Here is a 27,118-nt window from a genome sequence, read left to right as displayed (position 1 = left end):
GGTAGTCAAACTCCTGAGTTCTTGCCTGTCTGGAGATTTCTTCATTTTACTCTCATACTTAATTAATAATATAACATAGCATAAAAGAATACATTTAAAGCCCTTTTCCTCAGAGCTCTGAAGATATTGTTTCTTTGCCTTTTAGTACCCGGTATTGCTGATCGTTCTGATTCTCAGATACTTGTGGCATTTGATTCCTTCTTTCATTTGTCTCTGTTCTTTCCTTTAGAACTCCTACTGGATAGCTGTTGGCCCTCTCAGATATCTTTAAGATTTGGGGTATTTATAAGATAATACGCAGCCCTTGTACAAAAATTTTTATTTCCTTGTTCGTATTTGTCATTTCCAAGAACCAGATCTTGCTCTGTGTTGCTGTTCAAATAGTTGTTGCTTGTAAATCTTTTTTGAGAGTATTCTTTTTTGTTCTTTGAAGTTCTTTCTTTTCAGGATGAGTTCTGTTTATCTTGGTGCTTGTCTTCCATACTATTGATTGCCCTTAGGTGACTGGTAAGCCTGGGTTATCAGTTTGTATTTATAAATGAATGGCCGGTAGGCAGCCAGAATGGAGTCGTTCTGCAGCTGAGTAGTTCCTCACAGCAGTCCTGGGGGCTTGGTGGTGATTCGAGCATGCGTGGGTGGATGGGGCCTGTCAGAGCCAGCCCCTCCTTGAGTGTCGGCAGGAAGCAGGCAAGCTGGATGCCCCACTATTACCAGAGTTAGGATAAGGACACATTGCTGCGTGGTCGGAGTTCTTCAGGCATTTCATTTCTGGGTGGGGTGTCCCTTCCTCCTTCCTCATCCAGGCCTATCCGGCAGGTCCTGTGGAAACTCTCACTGTGCTCTGCTTCTCTTTCAGACCCAAAATCTCCCTGGAGAGGCTGCCCGCTCTTTGTAGGAAGCAGTTCTTTGGGCTTCATCTGGAAATAAAAACAACCTTCCTGTATAAGGGGAGAAGAAGGGGCCTGGCTGTGGCACTGGCCAACTGCTTTGAGTTGACTTCTTGAACTCCTCTGATGGCAGTCCCTAGCTCCCTCCTCACTGCATTTGGTTGAGTCTGAGCGAAGAACTTCCCAGAAGAACTTTACTTACCTCTTTTTTCTGAAGCTGTGGTGTTCTCCACTCTGGTTTTCCATCAAATGAAAGCCATTTATTTTTGTTCTTTAAGGACTTCAATATTACTGGTCTACTGATGACATGTTTCTTATTTCCCAGGGCTTTTTTTTTTTTTTTTAAGATTTTATTTGTTTATTTAACAGAGAGAAAGTGAGCACACCAGCCAGGAGACAGAGGGAGAGGGAGAAGCAGGCTCTCCGGCAGCAGGAAGCCTGATGAGGGGCTCCAGGGCTCTATCCCAGGACTGTGGGACCTTAAAAGACTGAGGCACTCAGGCGCCCCTCCAGGGCTATTTTTGTGTTTGTTTGTTTGTTTGTTTGTGTTTGTTATTTCAGTAAGATCTTGGATAGGGAGGGAACTGGGTGCTCAAATGCCATCTTGACCTGAACTTCCTATGATGTGGGAAAATCTCTTTACTTGATCAAATTCATAACTTCCCCTCATAAATCTTCCTAAGAAGACGCTTCTTTTATATTTCCAAGCATTCTCTGGTGAATTTCATGAGATTGTGTTTTTGAGGAAATCTGTCCTTAAGAAGTCATAAAAATGCAACCACTATTGGCTCACCTCCTATTTTTAATTGCCCTATTACTATTCTGGTTGAAAATGGGGCCAACTGTAGGCGGCAGATGAATGTGGAGAAACACAGATTTTGAAGCCGTACAGGTCAGGGCCCCATCTCCATCTGCCCCATGCAATGTTTCAGAAGTTCCCTAGAGCCTCAGTTTCCTTGTGTGGAGAAAGGGAATATTAATACAGCCTTGATTAGTTTTTATTAATTGGAATGAAATAACGTGAGTAAGGCAACTGTTGTGAAGGGACTACTACATAGTAAGATCTCTATAAATGTTAATTTTGTTATCCTCAGTCACCCGCCATCTTTACACAGAATTTCAGAAATAATCTTTGGTATTGGTTTCAGGAAGGCAAAGAGCCTTTGGTGGATAATGTATTGATTTTGCTAACCAGTGAATTCGGGAAAAAACGCTGAACATTCAATGCTGTCTAGGGATTGCTCTTTAATATGCCTTTACCCTTGGGACACCTGGGTGGCTCAGTTGGTTAAGCATCTGCCTTTCGCTCAGGTCACGATCCCAGGGTCCTAGCCCACGTCAGGGTCTTGCTCGGTGGGGAGCCTGCTTTTCCCTCTCTCTCGGCCTGCCACTCCACCTGCTTGTGTGTGCTCTCTCTCTCTCTCTCTCTCTCTGGTAAATAAATAAGTAAATAAATAAAATCTTTATATATGTATGTATATATTTGTATGTGTATGTATATATATGTGTGTGTGTATATATATATATGTGTATATATATATCCATATATATATATATATATATATATGTGTATATATATATCCATATATATATCCATATATATATATATATATATATATATATATATATGGATGTATGTATATATATGCCTTTACCCTTGGTCCCCATAACTTCTTTATCTGGTAGGTGAGATAAACAGGACTCCCCCAGAGATTTGCAGAGGTGGTTTTGGCAGAGTTATTCTTCACTTATTACAAGACACAGTCATTTCAGGACTAAAACATCCCAGTGATGCAATGTGCCAAGGAACCAAGCATTAAAAAAGGAAGGTAGAGAATTAAAGAGAATGAAGAATGGTTTAAAAAAAAAAAAAGTGAGAACCTAAAGTTGACTCAATTATTTGAAAAAGATTTGATAACTTCAGAAGATCCAGCAAATTATTACAAAAAATTGAAATTCAAAGAGACAAAGAAACTTGAAGCAATAGTTATTACTCACTTATTACTGGTAACAGTAATCTTAACTAGCACAAATCAATATATTTCTGCCTTTCTATCATGTCAGTGATAACTCAAGTAACTGAACTACTTGTAGAAAGAATACCAATTGTTTGATTACAAAGCATTGAGCTTCAACCCTTAAAAAAAAAAGTTTGGATTATTTTTAAGCTATTTAAGTGGGACACTGGCTCAGCTGGAGGAGCATAGCACTCTTGATCTCAGCATTGAGAGTTCAAGCCCCATGTTGGATATAGAAATTACTTAAATAAAATGTACAATATGTCTCATTTAAATTCAAATAAATGTTTAAACATACATTCCATCACTGTCACCACCAACACACATGCACCGATATAGTGGTGGTAATTTATTCCCTGGGTGGGGGTGGGGTGGGGTGGGGATATGGTATTGGGAGCCTCTGGGACTCAGGAACACTGCCCTATGATGAAAACACACTGTGCCTGACTTTACTGAGAGATAACAATGGAAGAATATATTTCAAAGAAAATAGAAACCAGGCTCTCCTACGTACCTGCAGTATTTGACTGTTAAAATGTGCTGTGTTCCAAAGAACTGCTAACAACTCTATAGATATACTCAAAACTAACACTTTGTCTAAACTTCAGGACTATGTATCACACTTTGTATCCAGGAATTCCAACATCAGTACAAACAGAAGAAAGCTGGCTTCAAGAATTTTCTGGCAAAAGGCGGAGGAGTGAGTAGTTTGATTTCTTAGCTTTGGCTTGGCGATATGTTCGCATCAAGAAAAAATCTGCCCTTATGTTTTGATATATGTCTTCATTTTTTATTAAGAATTAAAATGCATGCTGTTTCTAAATGCGAACCATTAAGAAATATATAAAAATGAAAATTTTAATTTATCCCAGTATAAGGAATTATGAATAGCCTTTTCTTTGAACTTTTTTATTTTTTTATATTATGTCGCGTATTCATCAGAGGCTTATCGAGCACCTACCACGTGCCAAGCACCCATCATAGTCCAGACCCGGTTTTAGGGAAATGGCAATGAAGAAAAACAAACAAACAAGGAAAAAAACCCTGTCTCAGTGATCTGGTGTTAAAGTGTGGAAGGTGTGTAGGGGGTTGGTGAGGTAGATAATACACAAATACATAGTACATTAGACAACAGATATGCTAAGGAGAAAAAGCAGAGGAAGGGACAGGAGATGTTGGGTGGGAGGGGTGCAAGGTGATGCGGGGTGCTCAGGGAAATCTTCACTGAGAAGCTAAAATACTTGAGCAAAGACCTCAAGGATGTGAGAGAAATGAGCCAGAACGGTTTCTGGGGAAAAAGGACTCCAGGCACACGGACTGCACTAGCACGGGCCTCCTCCCAGAGCAAGGGGGCAGTCAGTGTGGCTGCAGGGAAGTAAGTAGGAGGAGGATCTGAGGGTCAATGGGACAATTGAGGACCAGATCTTTATAAATGGGAACGAAGTAGAAAGACACTACAGGGTTTGCACAGAAGAGTGACAAAATCTAACAGGAAAATGGACCAAATACCAAAAAGATGTTAATCATTCCCAAATTAATCTACGCAGTAATTCTGATGGGATTTCTCAATGGAACTTGACATTTTTTATGTCAAGTCATGATTTGTCACCCCATCTTAGCAGTGTTACAATATAAACTGAGGCATTTTCAGATGTCTAAGTGTGAGCACACGGATTGAAATGGAGTCGTGCCCAACAGGAGATAGTTAGGAGCGCTCCCCCAGCAAGAGCGGGGGCAGGGGGAGGTTCTTACAGAGAAGACCCCGGAGCAGAACTAGGACATTTTTTAACTGGAGAGCTTATGGGTTTGAGATATTTGGGAAGCTTCATTGGCTGTCCCCATTGGCTGTTCTTAACCTTGAGGCATTTTCAGGAATTGACCGGCGTGGATTCTGGTTTGCTTAACTAGGCTACCAAGGAAGGCGGCGGGGCCACCTCATCTGATGGGCGCTCCTGAACCAAGCAGGAACCTAGTGAGCCTAAGTGTGCCCCTCCATTTCTTTCAGATCTTCTTTCATAGTTTTGTGGGGGGGGGGTTCCCCATAAAGGACTCATGCAGCTCTTCCTAGTTTATTCCTAGGTGTTTTATAGTCCTGTATTGATGTAACAATTGGACACTTTTTTCCCATTATATTTTCTAATTATTGTCAATGCATAGGAAAATTATTGATTTCTATATATTAATCTTGTATCTGGCCCACCCATTGCTGAAATTTCTTATTAATGATAATAGTTTGTAAGTTGAAAGTCTGCGGAACAATTAACATTTCCCATGAGTAATGGCAACTTTATCTCTTCTTTAACTTTTTTACTTAGCAGTGCATGATGGACACCTTTCCATGTCATGAAAGATCGATCTAATTCATTGAAACAACAGCATAGTGTTACTTTATATACAGTTATTGTGGCTTATGTAATAAAACTGATTGCTAGATATTTCAGAGTTGGTTTGGTTTGGTTTGATGTTTTGAGCTCTTCCCCTTAACAACTCATGACTTAATAAAAATCTTTGGGCATACATTTTTTTTATACCAGTGCTGGTATTTCTGTTGGCCAAAATACCTAAACCACATTTAAAATTTTTCCAGATACTCCACATAGGAAGTGCATCATTTTCTGAAACCCACTTCTTTCTCCAGCAGCAGTCCTTGCTGGCCCTGGCTCTGTGAGCAAACGGGCCAGCTCCCTCCCCATACCTCTATCCCACTATAGGTTGATCTGGTTGGTTTCCATCATTCCAGTTCTATCCGTTTAAATCTTCTAGACATTTATTCAAAGTTGCTGATGGTTACCTTCCCCATTTCCAGTACTGCCATGGAATCTGTGGAGGGAATAATCCTCATGGTTGAGTTCAGTGTCTTAAAGGAGAACCCTGAGCACCCTTCAACCTGAAAAGTCTTTTACAGAATAACAGACATAAGGTAGACAAAGTAGTACTTTAGAAAGAGGGAAACAAAAGAGTCTGGAAAAAACGTTTATAATCAAGTAAAGTGTGCATCTCTGTAGTAGTCTAGGACCAGAAAGGAACAGGGAAACATTTTTAAATATGATCCTTCAGTGGTGGCTTTCCTCTGTTCCCCACAGTTGATAAAAAGCTATTTGGAAAAGGCAAAAAAAAAAAAAAAAAAAAAAAAGTAAAAGGTATGAGGTCAAAGGTAAAACAAACACAGATAAGGGTATTTCTTTTTCTGAAAGGCATATTTTCTTTTACATTAAACTTCTTTCCCACTTTGTCAGGATTGATGACAAATCCACACTCATTTTACAGGGAAGGAAGCAACCTCTGTAATCAAAGAAACTGAACCTGAAAATCTGGCTTCTAAGTTAAGAGGTAAATGGATGTTTGGAGTCCTTCCCTCTGCCCGCAAAGGCCAGCTGCCACTGGGGAACCACCCTTAACTGGGATGGTGCCCGCCCCTCTCAAAATGCCCTCCCCTAAGAATTTACCTGAGGAGGTGGGGAAAAGGGTTCAAGACATTGTAAAAGTGTGTGTGTGTGTGTTTGAGATGGGTAGTGGGTGACAAGAGAGTAGAAGACTGTTACAAAGATTTTATACTTTCTTTCTAAATTGATGCTTTTCTCTTCAGAAAAATGGGTAATTAATCCAGAAGAGCGAAGACTGAGTATTTTATGTGAGCTGGAGGTAAGAAATGTTTATCAGTCCAATAGTCAACAGTGTTCATGGTAAATATCACTTATTCAAACATCAATTCTCTCTCTTTCTAAAAATGTAGTTTAAAGAAGATTTCATCACCCTGTTTGAGCCTTCTCTGAGAACATTGCCTAGCATCGGGCCACCATCCATTCTGACATTCAAACCAGAGAGTTCCAATTTAGGCATTAACTTCAAGGTGATTTTAATTCGTATTGTTTTAAAATTTTAAAATTTCGTTTATTAATACATAATGTAATAAGCCACACGACAATTTGCCCAGAAGATATGAACATACTCTAAAAAACAAAGCCAGGCAAGGAGCTCTTTTATGTGTAACAGCACTCAGGGTGGCTGTGTCTGTCTGCTGGGGCCGCTGGAACTAAGTACCGCCAACCAGGTGGCTTAAAACCACGGCAAGTTACTGTCTCACAGTTCTGAAGGCTAGAAGTTCAAAGTCCATGCACCAGCCGGTCCACCCTCTCAGACAGCATGCTTCCTTGCCTCTTCCTAGCTTCCAGCGTGGCCATGGAACCCTGGCCTGCCTTGGCTTGGGGCTGTTCCACTCCTATGTGGCCTCAGCTGTCCCGGCATTCTCTGTGTGTCTGTGTCCCGGTGTCCCTCTTCTCCAAGGACACCAGTCCTGTTGGATTATGACCTAATGACCTCATTCTCACTTGCTTACATCCGCAAAGACCCCATATCTACATAAAACCCCATTCCCAGGGACCAGGGGTTGGGACTTCCAAACTGTTGTTTCAGGGGACACGATTCATCCTGTAACGGTGGCCACAAGGCCTGGAAACAAAGGTGAATGTCTGCCATACTTGATCACCTTAAGTGACCAGTTACTGCCTCTGCCTGGTGGGCAAGGGAAAGGCCGCCCTCATAATTCCAACAGGACTGTCCTGCTGCACCAGAGCTGGGAGGGACTGATGGGTGGTATGATTATTTCCAAACTCGGGTGGCTTGGCTACGTGGAGAGAGCTTCATCGTCCCCAGACTGGAACCTCCTTCATTATTTACTTTGGGGTACACTAAAGGTGCAGGCTTACTCCCTGGAAATAAGAGCCAGCCATCGTGGGAGGCGGCGTGAGGCAGATGTGTGTGTGTGGGGATGCTGGGCGGACACACCCCATGCTGCTCATAGCCGCTTGGGGCAGCACATTAAACTCTACAAGTCTAATGAGGCGGACACACTAAACATGCCATGGAATGTAATATGGGTCGGTATTTGCTGTTTGTATTTGTCCAGGTTTTTCTAAACTTTAGGCTCATCCTTCAGACTCTTCAGACTGAAATTCTTGATTCAAACCTAGCTCCTTCCTCTTGCTGAACCATAAAAGCTTGTACCCAAGGAAGTGTCTGGGGTTTTCTTCTGCTGACCCCCAGAGATGGTCTTGAACATGAAGAAAGCCTGGTAGCCTTTCTTCCAGGGGAGTGGGCCCTACACTGGCCCCCGGATCTTTACACACAGCAGATCTCATGGGGCTATGACAGCTCTCCTCTCCAGCTGCAGCCTCTTCAGGTGCAGAGGCCAGCGCCCCCACGATCTTTGGAAGAATCTCCACCTTCCTTCTCCCGCAGGTGAAGGGTTGAAGGGACTATGGGCTGAAAAGCTAATGACCCAGACCCTGGTAGGGAAATGGCATCGCCACACTCTCTTTCCGCCTGTCCTGTCACATGGGAGACAAACTAGACGTTCCACCACCATCTGTCCAGGGCGGGGCTTTACCCACGCCTCCCAAAGTGTTTCACTTTCAGCCATGCACAGTACTTATTATCGGGTAGTTCAACAGCCTCAAGACAGTAGCCCTCGCTCCCCAGTGATGAACGCTTGGTGGCACCGGCCACCTCATCCACCCTTTGGCCCCACAGTGGCCATTTTGCCAGTCCCAGAGAACGGAAGATACAGCTGGCCTGGTAGTGCTCGAGACCTGCAAGCCACGCACAAGATGGGTTTCTCCTGGAGGCCTATGCTGGGCTTGGCTGCTGGCCTGCCCAGAAGCCCCTGCAGTCACAGTCGTGACCTCAGACACTCACATGGCCATAGTGCCTCAAGCCTTGAACCCCTAACTCCAAGTCTCCTGTTGCTTCCCGTGGCCTCCCATGCCCCTTCAAAATTATCCTCACAGCACAGACAGGAGAATTCAGAACCCCAATCTGGGCCTAATGTGTGATATCCTTTGTCTCCTGCATCCAGTCACACACTGTAATCCACATACCCCCAACCGGACTCTGATGTCAATAGTAAAGTCATTTGTGCAACTTTCTTTCTTCACTGAGGAGGCACCCTAAGGACCCACAAGTTCCCAATGGGCTCTCTGTGCTCTGGTGAACCAGACAGAAGCCCTCAAAACACCACCTCTGCCTCTTTAGCCCTTGAATAGAAATAATGTCTCATTACTGGAATATACAGACCTTGCTAGTTTGCTGCCTTCTGGTATAGGATCTCAGCCCCTTGCAAGTTCCCCACCAACTATTTCAGCCCCCAGGGATCCTGACAGGTTGGCACATCCCCCAGCCCCACCCCTGCTCCCCTACTGGACATTTGCTGGCCCCACCCAGAGCCCTGACTCCTGCTGCTCCCAGAGGCTCTGGGCCTCCTTGTGGGCATTGATTCATTTTTGCTTTCCCCTCCCTGAAGGAAGAAGAGGAGGAAATATCACCCCAGTGTGAATTTTGTGGGGGCAACCTAAGAACATTTCTTTCCAATATGGATATTATCTCTCATGACAGTAACTCGGAATCAATAGAAGAAGTAAGTTCTAAAGCAGGTTCACGGAGGAAATGGTGTTATTTTTAAACGTATCAAGTATTTTCTCCTGCATCTTCCCTTGCATTACAAGGCTTAACAGGGTTACATGTTACCTGGTGGGGAAATATAAATCATAATCACAACAGGATACCTTTTCATACCCCCTCTGATGGCTATAATCAGAAAGACGAATAATACTAACAAATGTTGGCAAGGATGTAGAGAAACTGGAAGATAATATGGTTTGGCCTTCGAGAAACAGTCTGGCAATTCCTTGAAAAGTTAAATACACAGTTACCTACAGCCCAGCAACTACACTTCTTGCTTTATGTCCAGGAGAACTGACAACCTCTACCTCCACAAAAACTTGGACACCAATGTGCTTAGTAACATGATTCATAACAGCTGAAAAGTGAAAACAACCCAAATAACCATCAGCTGATAAACAGGTCAATAAATGTGGTGTATCCATATAATGGAATACTATTCATTCATAAAAAGAACGAAGTATTGATCCATGCTTACATGCTCCAACATAGACGAAACTTGAAAACGTTATGCTAAGCAAAAGCTGATCATAAAGTACCACAAGTGTCTGATTCCACTTATATGAACTGTACACACAGGAAACCTATGCAGAATGCAAGTTAGTGGCTTTGGGGGGCTGAGAGGAGAAGAGGATGGGGAGGAAGTGTCGAGGCATAAGGGTTCATGCTCTAAAAGTTGTCTGCAGCGATCGTTTTGCACAACTCTGTGAATTCACTAAAAACCCGTGGCTTGTACACTTGAAATGGCTGTGAATTATGGTATGTGAATTCTATCTCAAGAAAGCTGTTACCAGAAAAAAGTAACCATTGATCGTTATCCAAAATGCATTAGCCATTTTTGTTTTTTTGTTTTTTTCCCCTCTCTAATTATCTTCATTGAGGACTAGTGAAATGAAAAATGGCCTCTTTATTTTTCAGGCCTCCTGTTGTAGGTATTTTCAAAATCTGATTGACTACATCTATGAGGAAAAGAAAAAAACCCAGGGCCCTACAGCGGAATTAATCTGTATTAAGCCTCACGCAGCGCATGGCAGTGAAGCTGACAGACTCAAAGCAAAGGAAAAAGCCCTACGGAGGTAACTGAACCTTTGATATTGAACCTCAGGCCCACTGAAGAAGAGGGCTTTTTGTTGACAAACCTTGTTTTTTCAAAATTTATAATTTTGAAGATGTGTTCCCAGTAAAGAAATAAAAATTGGCCAAAGCAAACCCATTAAAATTCCTGGTGGATATTACTGAGATTCAGAAGCTCCCAGAAACTCTGTGAACACACCAATTTAAAGTAGAAATCTACCAACTGCAAATTCTCAGCTCAATTTAGAATTCCCATGTTGGAGAAATTTGTTGACTAAAGAGTAGAGACCCGTATGTACTGATCAAATGCCTGGATTCACAAGTATTTAAAGATAAAAATAATAAGGGGCAGCATTTAAACAGTTAAAATTTGTACTAAAATTCTGTTTTAAGCTTCAAAACACATTTCAGACTTTTGCATCATATTTTTCAATTTTGTAGAAAACAGGAGCGACAAATGGCCAGACAATTTGCAATAATGACAAATGAACAGACTAATTTTTCTGAAGAAGGTGAGTTCCTCAACGCTGATGTTATCCATCAGTTGAACATAGAAAGCTCAGATGACTAAGAGCTGAAATTGGTTTATTTAAAAAATAATATTTAAAATGTTAATTCCAGGGATGCCTGGGAGGCTCAGTCATTAAGGGTCTGCCTTTTTGGCTCAGGTCATGATCCGGGAGTTCTGGGATTGAGCCTGCTCTGCAAGGAGTCTGCTTCTTCCTCTGCCCCTCCCCCTTCTCCTTCTCTCTCCTCTCTCTCTCGCTTGCTCTGTCTCAAGTAAATAAAATCTAAAAAATAGTAATAATTAAAAAATAAACAAATAAAATGTTCATTCTAGTCAATGCCTCAGTTAAAATGGTTCAGAAAATCTGGTGTTTCGGTTATGTGGCTTTTGGAGGTTTTTGTCTTCTGCTTACTGTTGTTATTGATCGAAATAAATTAGCAACATCTATAGACCACTTTACAGGTAGCTGTAAAGTTGTTCTAGTTAGGGGTAAAATTGAAGGAGCACTGATTTTTAGAATCAGAAGTTCTTGATTTATATCCTTGCTCTTTTCCCTATAGGCTGGCTGATTTGGGGTAAATTACTTAATCTTTCTGAATATGGGGTTGCTCCTCTACCACTCAGAGCTATTGAAAAGATACTTAGAAAAGATCAATGTTTGTTGTGGTTTAAACTAAATCTCTACTATAAAGTTCCTTGATATTCCACTATTTCCTACTAAACATAAGGCCAGAAAATTCCACTTAATAAAAAATTATCTTTCTTCTTTTAACAAAGGAACGTTTTCATTTTTTTAACAAAAGAAGATACTCACTTTAATTTAATGAAGGACGTCATTTTTCTTCCATTAAAAAAAAGTCTGATGAAGTGATCCTTTTGTAATAGGGTTTGAAATTTCATTTTAGAAGAGAGGTTTTTGAACACTTTAAACAAATATCCACTTTCATGTGATTCTTTTCCCATTAGATTCAAAGCACTTAAAAACAATTTCTTATCAACTTTCTGTGGATATTCCGGAAAAAGAGCCAATTGCTGACAGACTGCTTGATTTCCAACTAGAAAACAGAAAAATTTCCATTGTTTGCTGTGATGCTAGAATAGCAGGTGGAAAGGTAATTCTCTTGTAATTTTTTTACTCACAACTCTTTAAAATCAGTTTTTCCTAAAATTGTAAAAGCTGTCATAATGAATATAACAGGTTGGCTACAGAACACATTTAACTCTTTGTCAAGAAGAAATGGTACAGACTTGGCTCTTTAACTTCTACTAGACTTTGTAACAATGCTTTTACATATATTTTACGGTGATCTATTTTAGTTAAAGTGTTTTTATTTTAAAATGTGATCATTGGAACATTTAGAACCCTTAAAAACTAAAAAGAAGGGGGGAAAATCACCAAAAGCCTCAAGCACTTCCCCAGTTCGTTTTTAATATTCCAGTATTTTCTAGATCCACACTGCCCCATAGGGTAGCAACTACTACATATGGCTATCTAAATTTAAAATAACTAAAATGAAATAAAATTTAAAATGGAATTCTTCAGTCACACTAGTCACATTTCTAGTGCTGAACAGCTGTGTGTGACTAACAGCTACCATACTGATGGTACAGAACACTCTTTTGATCACCAAAAGTTCTATTAGATGGCACTGTTCTAGACTTTTACCCATTGGTTTTTGTTAATAACACTTGTAATTATATTACATGTATAATTTTTATCTCGTTTTTAAATTTATTATAAAAATATTTCTATGAAATCTGAATAAAGTAAGGACTTTAGTTAATAATATTGTACCAATATTGTTTCCTTCACTATAACAAAGGTACCATACTCATGTAAGATATGAATAATAGGATACACTACTGGGTTTGAGATATATTTTGTACTATTTCACAATTTTTTTTGTAAATCTAAAATTGTTCTAAAATTAAGAGTTTATTTAAAATTTTTCATTAAAAAATATTTCCATGATCTTATATAGCTTACATTAACAGCATTTCAATATCTGTGTGGTTTTTTTAATGTAGTTTGTCTAACCATTCCCCTATTATTAGACATGCAGGTTAACAATTTTTTGCTATATTAAGTAATACTGCTTTGAATATCTTTGTGTATAAGTGGATTTTTATATAAGTATATTTTTCAGAATAGATCTCTAGAAACTAACTTATGGAGACCATATTTGTTTCTCTTGGGTATAAAGAATTTAAGCCATGGCAGTGAAACGAGGTGACTGACAGAATCAAACCCAAATCCTGTCGGGAGGAGAGTCACCTGCCTGGCCCTCAAATTTCTCCTGCAAATTATCCTTCAGGTTCAGTTACTAGCACAAAGTGACAAAGAATCAAGAACACAAGAAAACTCAACACCACAACTGAAAACCCAGAAGAATAATATCTAATTAAAAAAAGACCTGCAAAGACTTTGGAAATTAAACTATGCTCATGAAAATAAAATATCAGCTTTAAGATATATGGAGGGAATGAACAGAAAACTATCGTGACATAATCAGTTTGTAAAGAAAAAAAATGGAACTTATAGAAATGAAAAATAAAAACTGAAGTTAAAAACTTGAAAGATGACAGTTAAACACAGGTTAGGCCCAACTGAAAAGAGAACTAATGACCTGGAAAAAAGATTTTTTAAAAAAATTATAAAATTCTCTATGGGAATAAAAGTAAGTAAAGAATACAGAATAAAGTTTATGATATGATATGAAAATGAGAAATCTCTGTAGTTCTGCATTTCACATTTAAGTCTTTAATCCACTTGGAATTGGGTTTTACATATAATGTGAGGTAGTGGTTCTAATTTCATTTTAAAAATATAGAGAGGCACCTGGGTGACTCAGTTGGTTAAGCGTCTGCCTTTGTCTCATGTCATGATTCCAGGGTCCTGGGATGGAGTCCCAAATCAGCCTCCCTGCTCAGTGGGGAGTCTGTTTCTCCATCTCCCTCTACCACTCCCCTCATGCTGTCTCTCTCTCTCAAATAAGTAAATAAAATCTTGAAATATATGTGCGTGTGTGTGTGTGTAAATATATATATATATATACCTGGTTGTATCTAGCACCAGGTATGGAAAAGATTTTCCTTTCTCCATTACCATGCACTGGCACAGCTGTCCTACATCAGATGTTTATGACTGCATGATCTTGATTCTGGACTCTATTTTTTTTAGATTTTATTTATTTATTTGACAGAAAGAGAGAGATCACAAGTAGGCAGAGCAGCAGGCAGAGAGAGAGAGGGGAAAGCAGGCTCCCTGCTGAGAAGAGAGCCTGATGTGGGTCTCGATCCCAGGACCCTGAGATCTTGACCTGAGCCGAAGGCAGAGGCTCAACCCACCGAGCCACCCAGGCACCCCTGGACTCTTTATCCTGTATCATAGATTTCTTTATTGTGCCCCAACATTACACTGTCTTAATTACTCTAATTTGTGATAGATCTTAATATCTGGTAGATCACATTCCTCTTTCTCAGTCTTCTTCTTTAAGAATACCTTGGCTCTTCTAAGTTCTTGGTATTTCCTATAAATTTTAGAATCAACTTGTGAGGAACTGCCTTACCTCAACACATACAAATACTACAATCTTGTTAAAATGTGGATTGTAGTTACATTGGATCTATAAATCAATTTGGGAAGAATGTCATCATTAAAATACTTAATCTTCCAATCCATGAACATTAGGTCAAATTTATGAAAGGCGTTATTCAAATATTTTATTTTTTTATTACCTTTCTGGTCTAAAAATCCTTGCAATTTTTGAGAGAGGTAGGCCAAAATATCCCATTATGATTATGGAATTTTTAATTTTTCCTTTTCTTTTTGTGAAATTTTGCTTTATATATGTTGAAATTATCTAAGTATGGGAAAAATATTTTGTAATGTTATATCTTCCTGGTGGATTTAAACTTTTATCATTATGAAGTAATCTTCTTTATCTCTAGTAAGACTATTCAGTATTTTCATATATCATTTTTTATTTATAATCTTTTTATATACTTAGATTTTAGATTTGTCTCTTGTAAAAAATATATGGTTGGAATTTTTCCTTAAAAAGAGAACTAAAACTAATCTGACATTCTTTTTTTTATTAACTGGAGTATTTAGTCTATTTACACATAATTACTGACATTCTTTGATATTTTCTATTTGTTCCCTGTTATGTGTTTTTCTTTTCCTTTATCCCTTCTTGTCTTTTGGGGAGGGGTATTTAAAATATATCATTCTGTTTTTTGTTCTACCTCTACAAGCTTGGGAGTTATACTCTCTGCCCCTGTTATTTTTCTGGCTACCCTAGAAATTTTCAGCAAGTAAACTTAATTTATCCAAGTCTGAAGTTAAGCTATAATATTTACCCTTCTCTCAGATACTATACCCAGAAATGGAATTGCTGAATCCCAGGCTATGCCTGTCTTTCACTTTACTAGATGAAGCCAAAACGATTTCCAAGTTGTTGGACTGTATTACATTGATCCACTAGAGGCAAACAATAGTGACTCTTGTTCTTCATCCTTTCCAATAGTCAGTACTATCAGAATTTACATTTTCTTTGCTAGTATGATAGATATATACTGATCTCTAATTGTGGTTTTAATTTTCCAGGTTACTAATGATGTTGAGCACCTTTCATTTATTGACCATTTGAGATTTCTCCTTTCGGAAGTGTTCAAGAGTTTTTTTGGCCCATTTTTCTCAAATGGTCATAATATCCAAGGGGAACTGAGTACCTGCATACATGCATAAGAATGTTCTCAGTTTACAATAGTCAAAAACTGGGAATGACTCAGGCAACCATTAAATAAATAGGGATAAATTCATACCCTGAAATACTATACACAAACGGAAGTTAGTGGACCACAGCTACACACTGGAACATGCATGAAACTCACACATGATATTAACAGAAAGAAACAAAATATTAAAGACACATGATGTATGTTTTTACTTATGTAAAATTCAAAATGAGAAAAATTAAAGCTATATTGTTTAGAAATTGTAAAAGTGCAAGGAAATGACTATGAAGTCAGAGTAGCGGTTATGTCTAGGAAAGAAAGGCTTTGAGATAGACACACAGAGGGGCTCCTAGAGTACTGGTATTATTCTATTTCTTGACCTGGTTGGTGATAACGATGGGTGTTCACTTTATAATTACTCACTAACAAAACAGCATGTTTTAGCACTGTTCTTAATGTATTTCATATTCATAACTTTAAAAATGAATAAAAATGTGTTAACTTCCAAAATAAATGGCAACACTTACATATTTCAGTAGTTTCATTGTTTAGCCCTAGAAATCCTTGAATCGATTACATTGTTGTAGTTCAATACAATTGTAATTCAATATAATCAATTGTATTGAATCAATACAAGATTAGGATTAAAAAGAATCTTTCATTATAAAATGTTACTGGGCACAAATTCATTTCCCTATTAAGTACTACATATAAAATAGTTAAAATTGGAGATATAATAAGGATTATCTCCCTGTATTTTTTTCTTCTTCTCATATGCCATCAGTGTTTTACTCAAATAACTTTAAGAGCAATCCTGAAGAGAGACCAGATGCTACAGATTGTACTTGAGTTCAAAGTCACTCTGTCGAAGTATAATTTATATACAGTTTGAATTCACCTTTTTTAGATGTACAGTGCTCTGAATTTTGGCAGTTATGTAACTACTACTACAATCAGCACATAGAATATTTCCATTGTGCTAGGGCTGCTCTTTAATTTTCTGTTTCTAGAGTAATATGTGAATAAGGTAAAAAAAAAAATTTTTTTTAAAGCCTTTCAAACAGATATGTAATGTCAGATGCCTGCCTGAAAGCTTTTATCAAGTTATCTGCAGGGGCTAGGAATAATCTTTAATGATTCTTAAGATTGTTCCTTGTCACTCTTGCAGGGCCAAAAATTTAAATTAAGAAATGGTTTGTATCACTGCCTAGCAAGCAACCAATGCCTGTTATTATCATAATTAATACACTGTATCTGGAACAATTAACATTAAGGGACCTTTCATTTTCTGTTGTACATACATAGATCATGAGGAAAGAGCTCTTGGAGAAGCACTACAAACATGGGAGCAAGTTTCTGACTTCATTTCCTGATGGAACAACACAAATATTGTATCCTTTCAATGAGTTATTTTTATTAGCTTTATTATATATATGATATATACAAAACTACAAAGAAAGAATATTACCCCAAACCCTGTCATCTAGAGAAAAGCTGTTAACATCTTTTTTATACACCTTTCCTTTTTTCTATGAGCATATATATATATAATTCTTTAAAAGTCAATTCTTCAACTCATTATTCATATTGTTCAACTTGCCCTCTTTATATAATATTAAATAACAATGTTATGAGCATATAATATGTAATAAAGATAGAAATACACCACTGGTTTTATAACCACAAGGTATTTCATTATAGAGATGTCCTATAATTCATTTAACCTAACCTCAAAGGCAGTATCACAATTTTTTGCTATTATATGCAACAGCTAAATGAACATCTCTGTGCAGACTTCATTGTATACTTTTCACTTATTTCCTTGAATTGAATGTCTAGGGGTAGAAACTCTGACTGAGAAATTAGGCATTTTAAAGCTTTGATAGATTTTGTCCCCCAGAAAATGTGTAACAATTTATACATCTCTGAGCAGCACATTACTTTTTAATAAAAAAATTCGATATCCATTTTATGGAACACTAAGTTATTCATCACTTGAACCTCCACCTCATGGCCAAGCCATTGACTATTTTGACATAAAGGCCATTTAATACATCAAGGAAAGTAAAAAACAGAGCTATGAAATGAGGAGAGATTTTTGGTGGCTGAAGGCCCCACTTTTATAGGAGAAAGACATGTTTGGTTATAGTTTCCTAAAAGTTTAATCAAACCCCAATAATCAAGCAGAAAAATGACTTTCATGGCATACGAAGTATAATGAAGTTTTAGGTAAGGCCCCATGAGAAAAAGTGTAGGTCTTGTTTTAATTACATCAATAAATTTTACATAACACCCTCCAGCTTTTATCATTAGTTATCATTTCAGGCCCTGTCTTTAATTCTTAATTCTCTTGAAGGCCCTGGCTGCTTTTCAAAATGACTCAGAGTCAATCTTGTGTTTACCTTTCCTCTAATCTTCTCTGATCAGCTTAGATAGGACTGAGTATTAACAGTAAATTATCCTCAGTAGACTCTATTCGTTTTGATGCTATTGTAAATGGGACTATTTTCTTAATTACATTTTCAGAATGTTCCCTGCTAGTATACAGAAGTACAATTTAATTTTTGTACATTGGTCTTGTAGCCTATAACCCTGCTGAACTCGTTTATTAGTCTAATATATTGTTCTGTGGATTCCTTAGGAATTTCTATATACAAGAGCAGGATAGTTTCACATCGTTCCTTTCCAATCTGGATGCCTTTCGTTTCTTCTTTCATAAAATATCTCTAGTTAGACCCTTCAGTGTAATGTTGAATAGAAGTGGGAAGAATAGACATTTTCATTTGTTTCCTAATCTTAGGGGGAAATCACTCAGCCTCTTGCCATTAAGTATGATGTCAGCTGTGGGTTTTTGTTAGACATTATCAGGTTGAGAAGTTTCCCTTTTTTTCCTACTTCATTGAGTTATTTTTCATGAAAAGTATTGGATTTTGTCAAATATTTTTTCTGTGTATATTGAGATTATCACTTTTTTTTTTTTTTTTGCTCTTTATTCTATCAATACAATACATTTCATTGATTGATTTTTAGATGTCAAGCCAACCTTGCATTCCTGGGATAAACTCCACTTTGGCATAGTATATAATTCTTCTTATACGTTGCTAGATTCCATTTGCTGGTATTTTGTTGAGACTTTTTGCATCTTTAAATGTATTTTGATCCCATAAAAAGCATAAAATGCTTTTTGTAGCTCCTATTCTAGAATGGTTTCAAAGCCTCTCTCATAAATTGAATTTATTCTCGGAATAGTCAAGGGCCATTAGAACAACTCAAAGGACCTTATCTGATCTCAGTTACCCATCTGGAAACCTAGCCATCATCCGAGTGCCCAATAAAATAAATGGTTTTACTTGTATAGTCCAAGAAGATATGCCAACTGACCCTGCGATCCTGGCATTGTTAGATTCTTCTGGAAGAAGTTCATGCTATCATCCCAATGGAAATGTCTGGTAGGCTTCTAGGTTTCTCCTGCTGCCATTTTGTGGGGGTTGGGAGGGGGGACTGGTTTTGAAAATTTATTTTTCTTTCATTTTTTCCAACTTTATTGAGATATAATTGACATAACACTGTAGAAGTTAAAAACATAAAATGTGTTGATTTGATACACTTACATATTGCAAAATGATTATCACATTGCATTAGCTAACACCTCCATCATGTCACATAATTACCACTTCTTTTTTGTGTTGAGAACATTGAAGATATACTCTCTCAGCAATGTTCAAATATATATACAGTATTAACTATAATCTCTATGCAGTACATTAAATCCCTAGAAATTATTCATCTTATAGCTGGAGGTTTTCTTTTTTTTCTTTCAAATGATAAAAGTAAACAGAATGTAAGAATTTTTTAAGTTAGTGGTCTTTAGATAGTAATGTTCAACTCAGAGAAGTTTTTTTTAATGTCGTCCCATATCTTCTCAGTGGAAAAATCCCAGACAGCTACATAACACAAAACTCATCATATTCTTTCTATAAACAGTAAGAATATATGAACTTTGTGATTTCAGTATTTCAGTATTAGAAAAAAAAATCTCCAAACAAATTATATGGTCACATGAGGGATTTGGGATACGAACCCAGGTGGTTTCTCTAGAAACCTGATAATGTTATACAAGATGCCTGATAATGTTATACTACATCATCTACGGAAATATAATGGAAGCTGCCATACTGTGTTGTTATAGTTTTTCTGTGTGTGTTATGTTTTGAGATATATCTATAACTATTCCAATATTCCTATAGCTATAACTTACAATAACATACCTACAAAATGTCTACAGATCCTGATCCCATTTTGATCTATGAACTTATCTACTCTGTGACTTTGCCTCATATTATTTAGCCTGAGAAAGTGAAATTTGGGTTCTAACTTCAAATGCAGTTCCAACTTCCTGAACTTTACAGAAGACATACACTCTCCCTTTGAATTATGTACAGGAATAACTATCTCATCTTGAGAAACTCTGTTCATAATTGACAAAGTCTGGAGATTCTATCAGTACTTGAGAAAGTTAAGACACTTGTGTTTTTTAGGTTTAAAGCAGCAGTCCATTATCCCTATGTGTACTGGAGAATTTCTATTTATCCTTCAGGGTTCAATAACAATTCTATATTACATGTGGTGGGGCACTGTCTTATTTGTCACCAGATTTTCATTGGTTTCTAGGACTGTTCTCCTGTCTGTGAAGTCCCCTGACCCACTAATTGAATTCCCGACCCTCTAATGTGACTTCTGCATACTCTCATAGCCCCTTCTACCTGCCTCTGCCTTTCGTGTAGCGAGTCCATCTCCCCTCGTGGACAGATGGTCTTTGAGGTCACACTCTGAATCTTTGTCCCTACAAGCATGTACATGATACAGACTCAAAGAATGTTATTAAGTGAACAATTTGTCTACATAATTTTACCCAAGTTTTATTTTCATCCACATTTCAAGATGAAAGGAAACTTCTTCCTCCCACATACAATAAGATCATCACCTCAATTTCTCATTTACACTTCTGTTATTAGATTACTGTCACTAATCAGCAGTGGAGAAATAAGATATTATCTTACTCTAGGACCCCTCATGGCCAATTCATCTAGTTTTAAAAAAATAATTTATTATCAAATTCAGCAAACTTTCTAAATACCCAGAGCTGTACGTATTCCCTCTCAAGAAAGGGATGGAGATCCAAGTTGGAAGAGAGTGAGAGAGCACGAGGAGATAACTAAGTAGAATGGCAGTCCCTAGTGCCACTGAGGCTCAGGCTGTGCCGGGCCTGATATGTATATAATGTAGTAAATGTGGCATCAGCTATACCAAGAGACTACAGAGGCCCCGTTAGTCCAAGCACTAATTTGTGTTCCATCACAAGGCTCTTCATTGGCATCCTGAGCCATTTCAGAGATGTTCCCAGAGTCTCTCCTGCCCACACCCAGACCCTGACGAGAACCCTCCTAGGAGGACTCCTGGCTCCTAGTCACTGGGTAGTTAGAACACCGCTGTCCCGTACTGAGGCCAATGGGGTCTTCTAGGACTTAACAGCCACTGGTCTTCATTGTGTCCTGGGGAAAATTTAAGCACTGGTCTTGTCCCCTCTTCAGATACAGCCTGCTTGCCTCACCTCCATGTTTTCTTGTCCAAAGTAAACCTTTCCTGCTCCCCCTTCATTTTTCCTAGCACACCATTTTCCAGATCCCTTTACCATCGTGGTTCCATCTTTGGGACCCAGTTTGGTTTATCAGTAGGTCTTGGATTGGATCCACCACTCTAAATTAGTATAAAATCCAGTCACAGTATCACCACTCACAAGATTACCTGAGGTTCTGCACTATTTGTATGCCGCTGGCTAGCGTAAACTTCTGCTCCCCTTGGCTAGCAAGCAACAGGGCTAATTTCAAGGTTAAAGTAAAATATGATGGTTTATAATTTTCAATTTCCTTTCTGCCCAGGGTATACATCAATATCTTGGGAGGTCAATACTCAGATCAAGCTGGCAACAGAATAAGGGCTTGGAATTGGTCCAGTTCTGTTGCTTCCTCACCCTTTGTTTCATTTAAACCTGTCTTTCTGGCTTTGAACCATTACATTGGAATTCGCATCTTAGAACAAGACAAGATTTCAATCACTTTTCTAGCAATGGGCCAACAGGCAAGAATCAGTGTTGGGACCAAAGTGAAGGTAGGTACATTTTTTGAAAACAGTTCAAAGCATTTAGAATAATGAGAGTAAATGACTCTTGTTAGTATTATGACTGAGAGATTATACTTGTGTGTAATCTGCTATCCACTAAGAGTTTTAGAATTCAATGAAAAAAAACACAAAGTGAAAAACCTTATTGTTTGTTCTTCAGAAATTCCTTGTAGTACAGAGTGGATAAAACTAACATTTATTGTGTTTACTCTGTGACCAAGTAGTGCTACTTTGGGGGTTTGGGTTTACAATTTTGTACTGTGCTTGTTTTTCCTTTGTGCTCTGGCAGAAAGCCCTGGGCTGAGTCAGGAGACCCTGGGTTCCAACCATGTTAAAGACCAAGTGTAAGTTCCGTCTCCTTGGAGACACTTCCCAGACAACCTAGACCTTTGCCCAATCAGGGTCCATCATGGCTTTCCCTGGGGGTGTTCATGTACTCACCTCTCTCCCTGCATTTGATGGACCATGCTGCCTTACTTGCCCTTGTGGCTGCCTTGCCTACCAGATGGTGAGCTCCAGGACAAAATCTCTGCCTTATGGATTGCTCTACCCTACCCAGGGCATGGCCTAGAATACACTGTCAGTGAGTGGCAGTGGTTAAGAACGTGGCCTTCAGGTTACAGGGACATAGTTTCATACTTCAACTCTGCCACTTAGCTAAGTAGGTGATAGAACTTCAGTTCCCTCATCTATAAGATGGGGATAATGATTCCCACCAAATAGATTGCCAAATATTCAACAAGAATACAAAGTATAGATCATATAGCATGGTGCTTGATACCAACTAAGTATTCAATAAATGATAGCTCCACACAGAGTTTGTCAGTTATAACTCAATAATGTTGAAATATATATATGGAGAGAGAGAGAGAGAGATAAATATAGGTCTATGTAGCATATCTAGGGTGTGGCTCTGAACAAGTCCCTTAAACTCAAAGTCCTTTGTTTCACCAATTATTAAAAGGAAGAGATTGCTCCAGACTTCAAAGGTGTTGTCAACCTCGAAAACTTCTACATTTTTAAATAAGTGGAAATATGACCTCCATATTCAGCACAGGCAGGAATATCTCATAGAGACCAATCAAAAGGGACACTTCTGAGTCTGCCAACTCCAAACCCTCAAGACAGTCTACCACGCACTCAGCACTATTCCAGCCACTTTCCATCTGTCTGGCTATTGGGGTCCTCTATTTATGCTCCAGACAAGCTTCTTTGTTAGAAATTGATGAGATAGGCTTCTTTCTGGTTACATTCATGGTAAATGCCTTCTTACCAAAAATGTAAAAAATGTTCTCTCCCCCTTTGTTCCTTAGAAATGAATTTTAATCAGAAGAGTCGTTTTGATGCCCCCCCAAAAAAATTGATGTTCCATTTCTCATTATCCTCATGATCAGCCTTTCTTTAGGTTTTTAAAAATTACAAAAGTGATATGTTAAATATTCTCATATTCGAAGATTCAGGTAATATAGAAATAGAGTGAAAAGTCAAGATTCCACTTTCATCCTTTCATCATCTATTCTAACCCCTTTCTTAAAGGTCATTACTACCCCAAATTTAGTATTTCTCTGTTCAATGTATTTATAAATTATTCACACACATCTTTGTTACAATAAAAATTGGATCATATTGCTTGTATTGTTGGGGGGGATTCTGTTTTTGGTTTCCACTTAAGGAGTATTAGAGGTTTTTCCATGTCTACATTTCCAAGTGTTGTCTATTTTATTCTCAATGGCTCCATAACATTTTATATGCAGTATAATTTTTGCCACATGGAGTGGCCTCCCAGTGGTACCAGCCAGTTATTCACTTCCTCTTTTTGGAAGCATTTCTTGCCTTGCTTCCCTTGATTTTCCTTCCACCTCGGTAACTGTTCCTTCTCCTTTTTCTTTGCTCTCTTCACCTCTGCATTTTCTACATATTGAGGGGCTCCAGGCCTCCCCCTGGGGGCTCTTCTTCATATCCCTAGGTGAATCTCTCCTTAGGTGGTCTCATGGAGTCTCCCGCCCTTCAATACCACCTCCATCTTGATCCTCATTTTCTCTCTCCTGAACTTTTAGCTTTCACATCTGGATTCCAACCCGGCATCCCCATTTGCATGTGTAAGAGGGCATTAAAAACTTGGCGAAATTAGATCCTAGAGAATGCCCACCCCCCTCCACCCAGTCTTCTCCACCTCAGACAGTGACACCTGCACTCCTTCCCTGCTGAGGCCACTTTGGAGCAGTATTCCTTCTCTCCACGTCAGAGCCTCACATCTATTCCCTGCAGGTCCTATAAACCCCATGTCCCCTACCCCTCCGGTCTCAAAGCCTTGGTCTCAAAACTTCTCATTTGCTCTAACATCAACCCTCTTGTCTGCCTTTTGTGCCGAGTTCATCTCTTGTTTAAATCATAAGAGCTTCCTAATGAGTCTCCCTGCTTCTGGTCTTCCCCAGTTGACTCTTAAGGCTGTGGTTAGGAAATTCAAGATGTTGACTATCTCCTTGGTGCGTTGTGCCTTTTGCCTTGGGCCAGCCTGATCTTCACCTCACCTATTAGTTCTTCAGCTCCGCCCATTATGAGATTCAGTGTTATCAGTGAAGTTGTCTTTATTTTGACAAAAATATATTTTCAACATGTATTATTCCCAATGTCCCTACAAGTGACTTTTGCCTTAAATACTATTCTGTATGATGTTAAATTGCTATACCAGCTTTATTTTTAGTTAGCATTTGCTTGGTGTGGTTTTTTTGTTTTTTTGGGGTTTTTTTTTTGCATTATTTGATTTTCAATGTTTTTATACAATTTTAAGTTAGATGTGTCTCTTGCAAACAATATATAACTGGATTTTGTTGCTTTCCTCAACCTAACAGACTCAACCTTTTAATACATTTTAATGACCACTCTAAAATTGTTAGCACATCAGGCACCTGGGGGGCTCAGAGGGTTAAAGCCTCTGCCTTCAGCTCAGGTCATGATCCCAGGGTCCTGGGATAGAGCCCTGCATCAGGCTCTCTGCTCAGCAGGGAGCCTTCTTCCTCCTCTCTCTCTGCCTTCTTCTCTGCCTACTTGTGATCTCCATCTGTCAATTAAATAAATAAATCTTTTCTAAAAAAAATTAACACATCTTTTTTCCTATGTGCATAGAATTTCCAAGTCCTCTAGTTATTGCTTCTCTTTGACAAGAATTCTCTCCCTCAGAAAATATTAACCATCCATATTCAAGAGTCTTCCTCTGGCTACTGTCTTTTTGAATATTGGTATCTCTGATAGGTTTATCTGGCCTCTCTCTCACAGCCTCAAATTTCCTCATATATTTGGTGATTCCAGGTTGTGTGTTCATTTTGTATTTGAGAATCCCTACTTTCCTGCCTATTTTACTTACTGAAGTTTGTTTGTGGGGCCTTTGGGAAAGTGGTATATGTTGAGGGGGAGAAGGCTAGCCCCAGGGCCAGACTTCCAGCTCCAGCCTGTGCAGCCCCGGGGGCACGATGATTGAAAAAAGGTACAGCCCCACCCATGTAAGGGCTGCCTCCCGACTGATCAACTGATTGTTCTAGTATTTACCTCAGGGTCCCTCCTCCTCATTTCTGGATGTGTTCTGGGTTAGCGGTTTTATTTGATCATATTACCTCTCTATGGATATGGTCCCATCTGTTTTTTGATATTCAGGAATTCTGTAAGATTATTCCTGCTGATCAGAATCTTTTCTATTTCCTAGAACCATCACTGATTTACTCTCTTAAAAAGTTTTATGTGATTCTATGGAATCGGGATTGAAGGGAACTTATAAATGCTGGCCCATTCCTTGTTATTCTTGTCTCATACTCCCTGTTCCTCCCTCCCTCCCTTCTTACCTTCCGATGCAGAAGGGAATGCTGTGAGTTCTTGAGTCTCTTGTAGGTAGGTGGTAACACTGATGGCAGCAGGTTGCATTTACCCCACCCCAACTAAGGCTAAACGCCCCTCCTAAGCTGGTCCTGAATCCACATGTGGGTACACACAGACAAAACCGTCCTGACAGATCATTCCCCTTCCTGCAGCTGCAGGAATTCAGACATCAGCCTGAAATCACCAAAGGCTGTGAGGAAGTGGAAGTGCAGAGGCCAAGGGAGGGTCAAGGAAAGGTTAACGTGGAATGGCTTCCTCGGGGCAGGGGCACATTTTAGAAGGAAAGGAGTTTCAGTCCAGGTCCTATCTGAAAACTCAGGTAGGAAAACTACCCTTCTCTGAGGAAGGCCGCCTGGTCAGCGCCTTCCCAGCCTCCAGTCCAGCACTGACCATGTTCTCCCCACTGGGCATCTCTCCAGCAAGGGGCTGTGCTCGACGCATCTTGGTGCTCCCCTCAGCATATGCTGATACATTACTTGAATAAAATGTGAGCATTTGAAAGTATTCAAATTCTATGTGGTCAGGCCTGCTCTGGTCTCTCAAATCTCCACAGCATTTTAGCTCACTCCTTCAGATTAGATTAACACCGCAGCCCAACCTTATCCCCCCTCCCACCCGGCTTTGTAGATAAGGAATCAAGGGAATCCTACTGCAAATTGGTGGTGCCTCCTCACAAACTCCCCACTGCCACAGGTGGGGCCCTGAGCTTCCCTTCTCTTTCTCTTTGCTGCAAAGTTCCCTAACCCTGAGGAGATTCCAGTTCTCCGGTACCTGAATGGGGATGATCTGCTGCTGCTGGCCAACTTAATAAAGATTCGGCGCCTGTTTCATAAACTTGAAGGATGTGCGAATTTTCCCTCCAGCCAGGTTTGGGAAAAATTAAAGCAACCTTCCTATCTTTCTTCACTTTCTGTAAAACTAATTGCCCTTTGTCACAATTCTGGTATAAAAAAAGATACAATGAACACAATATCAGCTATAATAAATGAAAATACTTAAATTATAATATCTTCATTTTTTGTTATTTTGGGAGGGAGTGTGAGAGATTTCAAGAAAAGTGTAATGACCAGGAAATACCAAGAAATATGGTTTATTATAAATTTAGAACACATCCTGAGTCATCAGTAGCTTACATTCATAGTTGGAAAACTACTCACTTTCAGGACACCAGAAAATGAGCATAATCATTCCTAAGTGTCCATTATCAAAATTCTATCAGAAAAACAGAAAGCAGGGTGCCTGGGTGGCTCAGTGGGTTAAAGCCTCTGCCTTCGGCTCAGGTCATGATCCCAGGTTCCTGGGATGGAGTCCTGCATCGGGCTCTCTGCTCAGCAGGAAGCCTGCTTTCCCCTCTCTCAGACTGCCTCCTTGCCTACTTGTGATCT

At 39.0% G+C, this 27,118-nt stretch overlaps 1 protein-coding gene across 2 annotated transcripts in view; it reads left to right on the top strand.

Annotated features, from left to right (window-relative positions):
• Positions 1 to 26,747, top strand: part of ERICH6 (glutamate rich 6) — a 29,754-nt gene extending 3,007 nt beyond the window's left edge. The window contains exons 3-14 of one of the 2 annotated variants that reach the window (XM_032852491.1): positions 3,514 to 3,605; positions 6,173 to 6,235; positions 6,492 to 6,547; positions 6,639 to 6,755; positions 9,204 to 9,317; positions 10,280 to 10,437; positions 10,877 to 10,947; positions 11,910 to 12,055; positions 16,989 to 17,074; positions 18,977 to 19,132; positions 21,623 to 21,851; positions 26,469 to 26,747. In XM_032852491.1, coding sequence (XP_032708382.1) covers positions 3,514 to 3,605; positions 6,173 to 6,235; positions 6,492 to 6,547; positions 6,639 to 6,755; positions 9,204 to 9,317; positions 10,280 to 10,437; positions 10,877 to 10,947; positions 11,910 to 12,055; positions 16,989 to 17,074; positions 18,977 to 19,132; positions 21,623 to 21,851; positions 26,469 to 26,732 — 1,552 coding nt within the window. In that variant the 3' untranslated portion in view covers positions 26,733 to 26,747. The remainder of the gene's footprint in view (positions 1 to 3,513; positions 3,606 to 6,172; positions 6,236 to 6,491; positions 6,548 to 6,638; positions 6,756 to 9,203; positions 9,318 to 10,279; positions 10,438 to 10,876; positions 10,948 to 11,909; positions 12,056 to 16,988; positions 17,075 to 18,976; positions 19,133 to 21,622; positions 21,852 to 26,468) is intronic. The other variant, XM_032852492.1, reaches the window with a different exon arrangement.
• The last annotated feature ends 371 nt before the right edge of the window (positions 26,748 to 27,118 follow it).

Source organism: Lontra canadensis, unplaced genomic scaffold (genome assembly GCF_010015895.1).
Source record: "Lontra canadensis isolate GAN:19392208 unplaced genomic scaffold, GSC_riverotter_1.0 scaffold6, whole genome shotgun sequence".
Taxonomy (NCBI): Eukaryota; Metazoa; Chordata; class Mammalia; order Carnivora; family Mustelidae; genus Lontra; species Lontra canadensis.
This window is presented reverse-complemented; position numbering and strand designations above follow the sequence as displayed.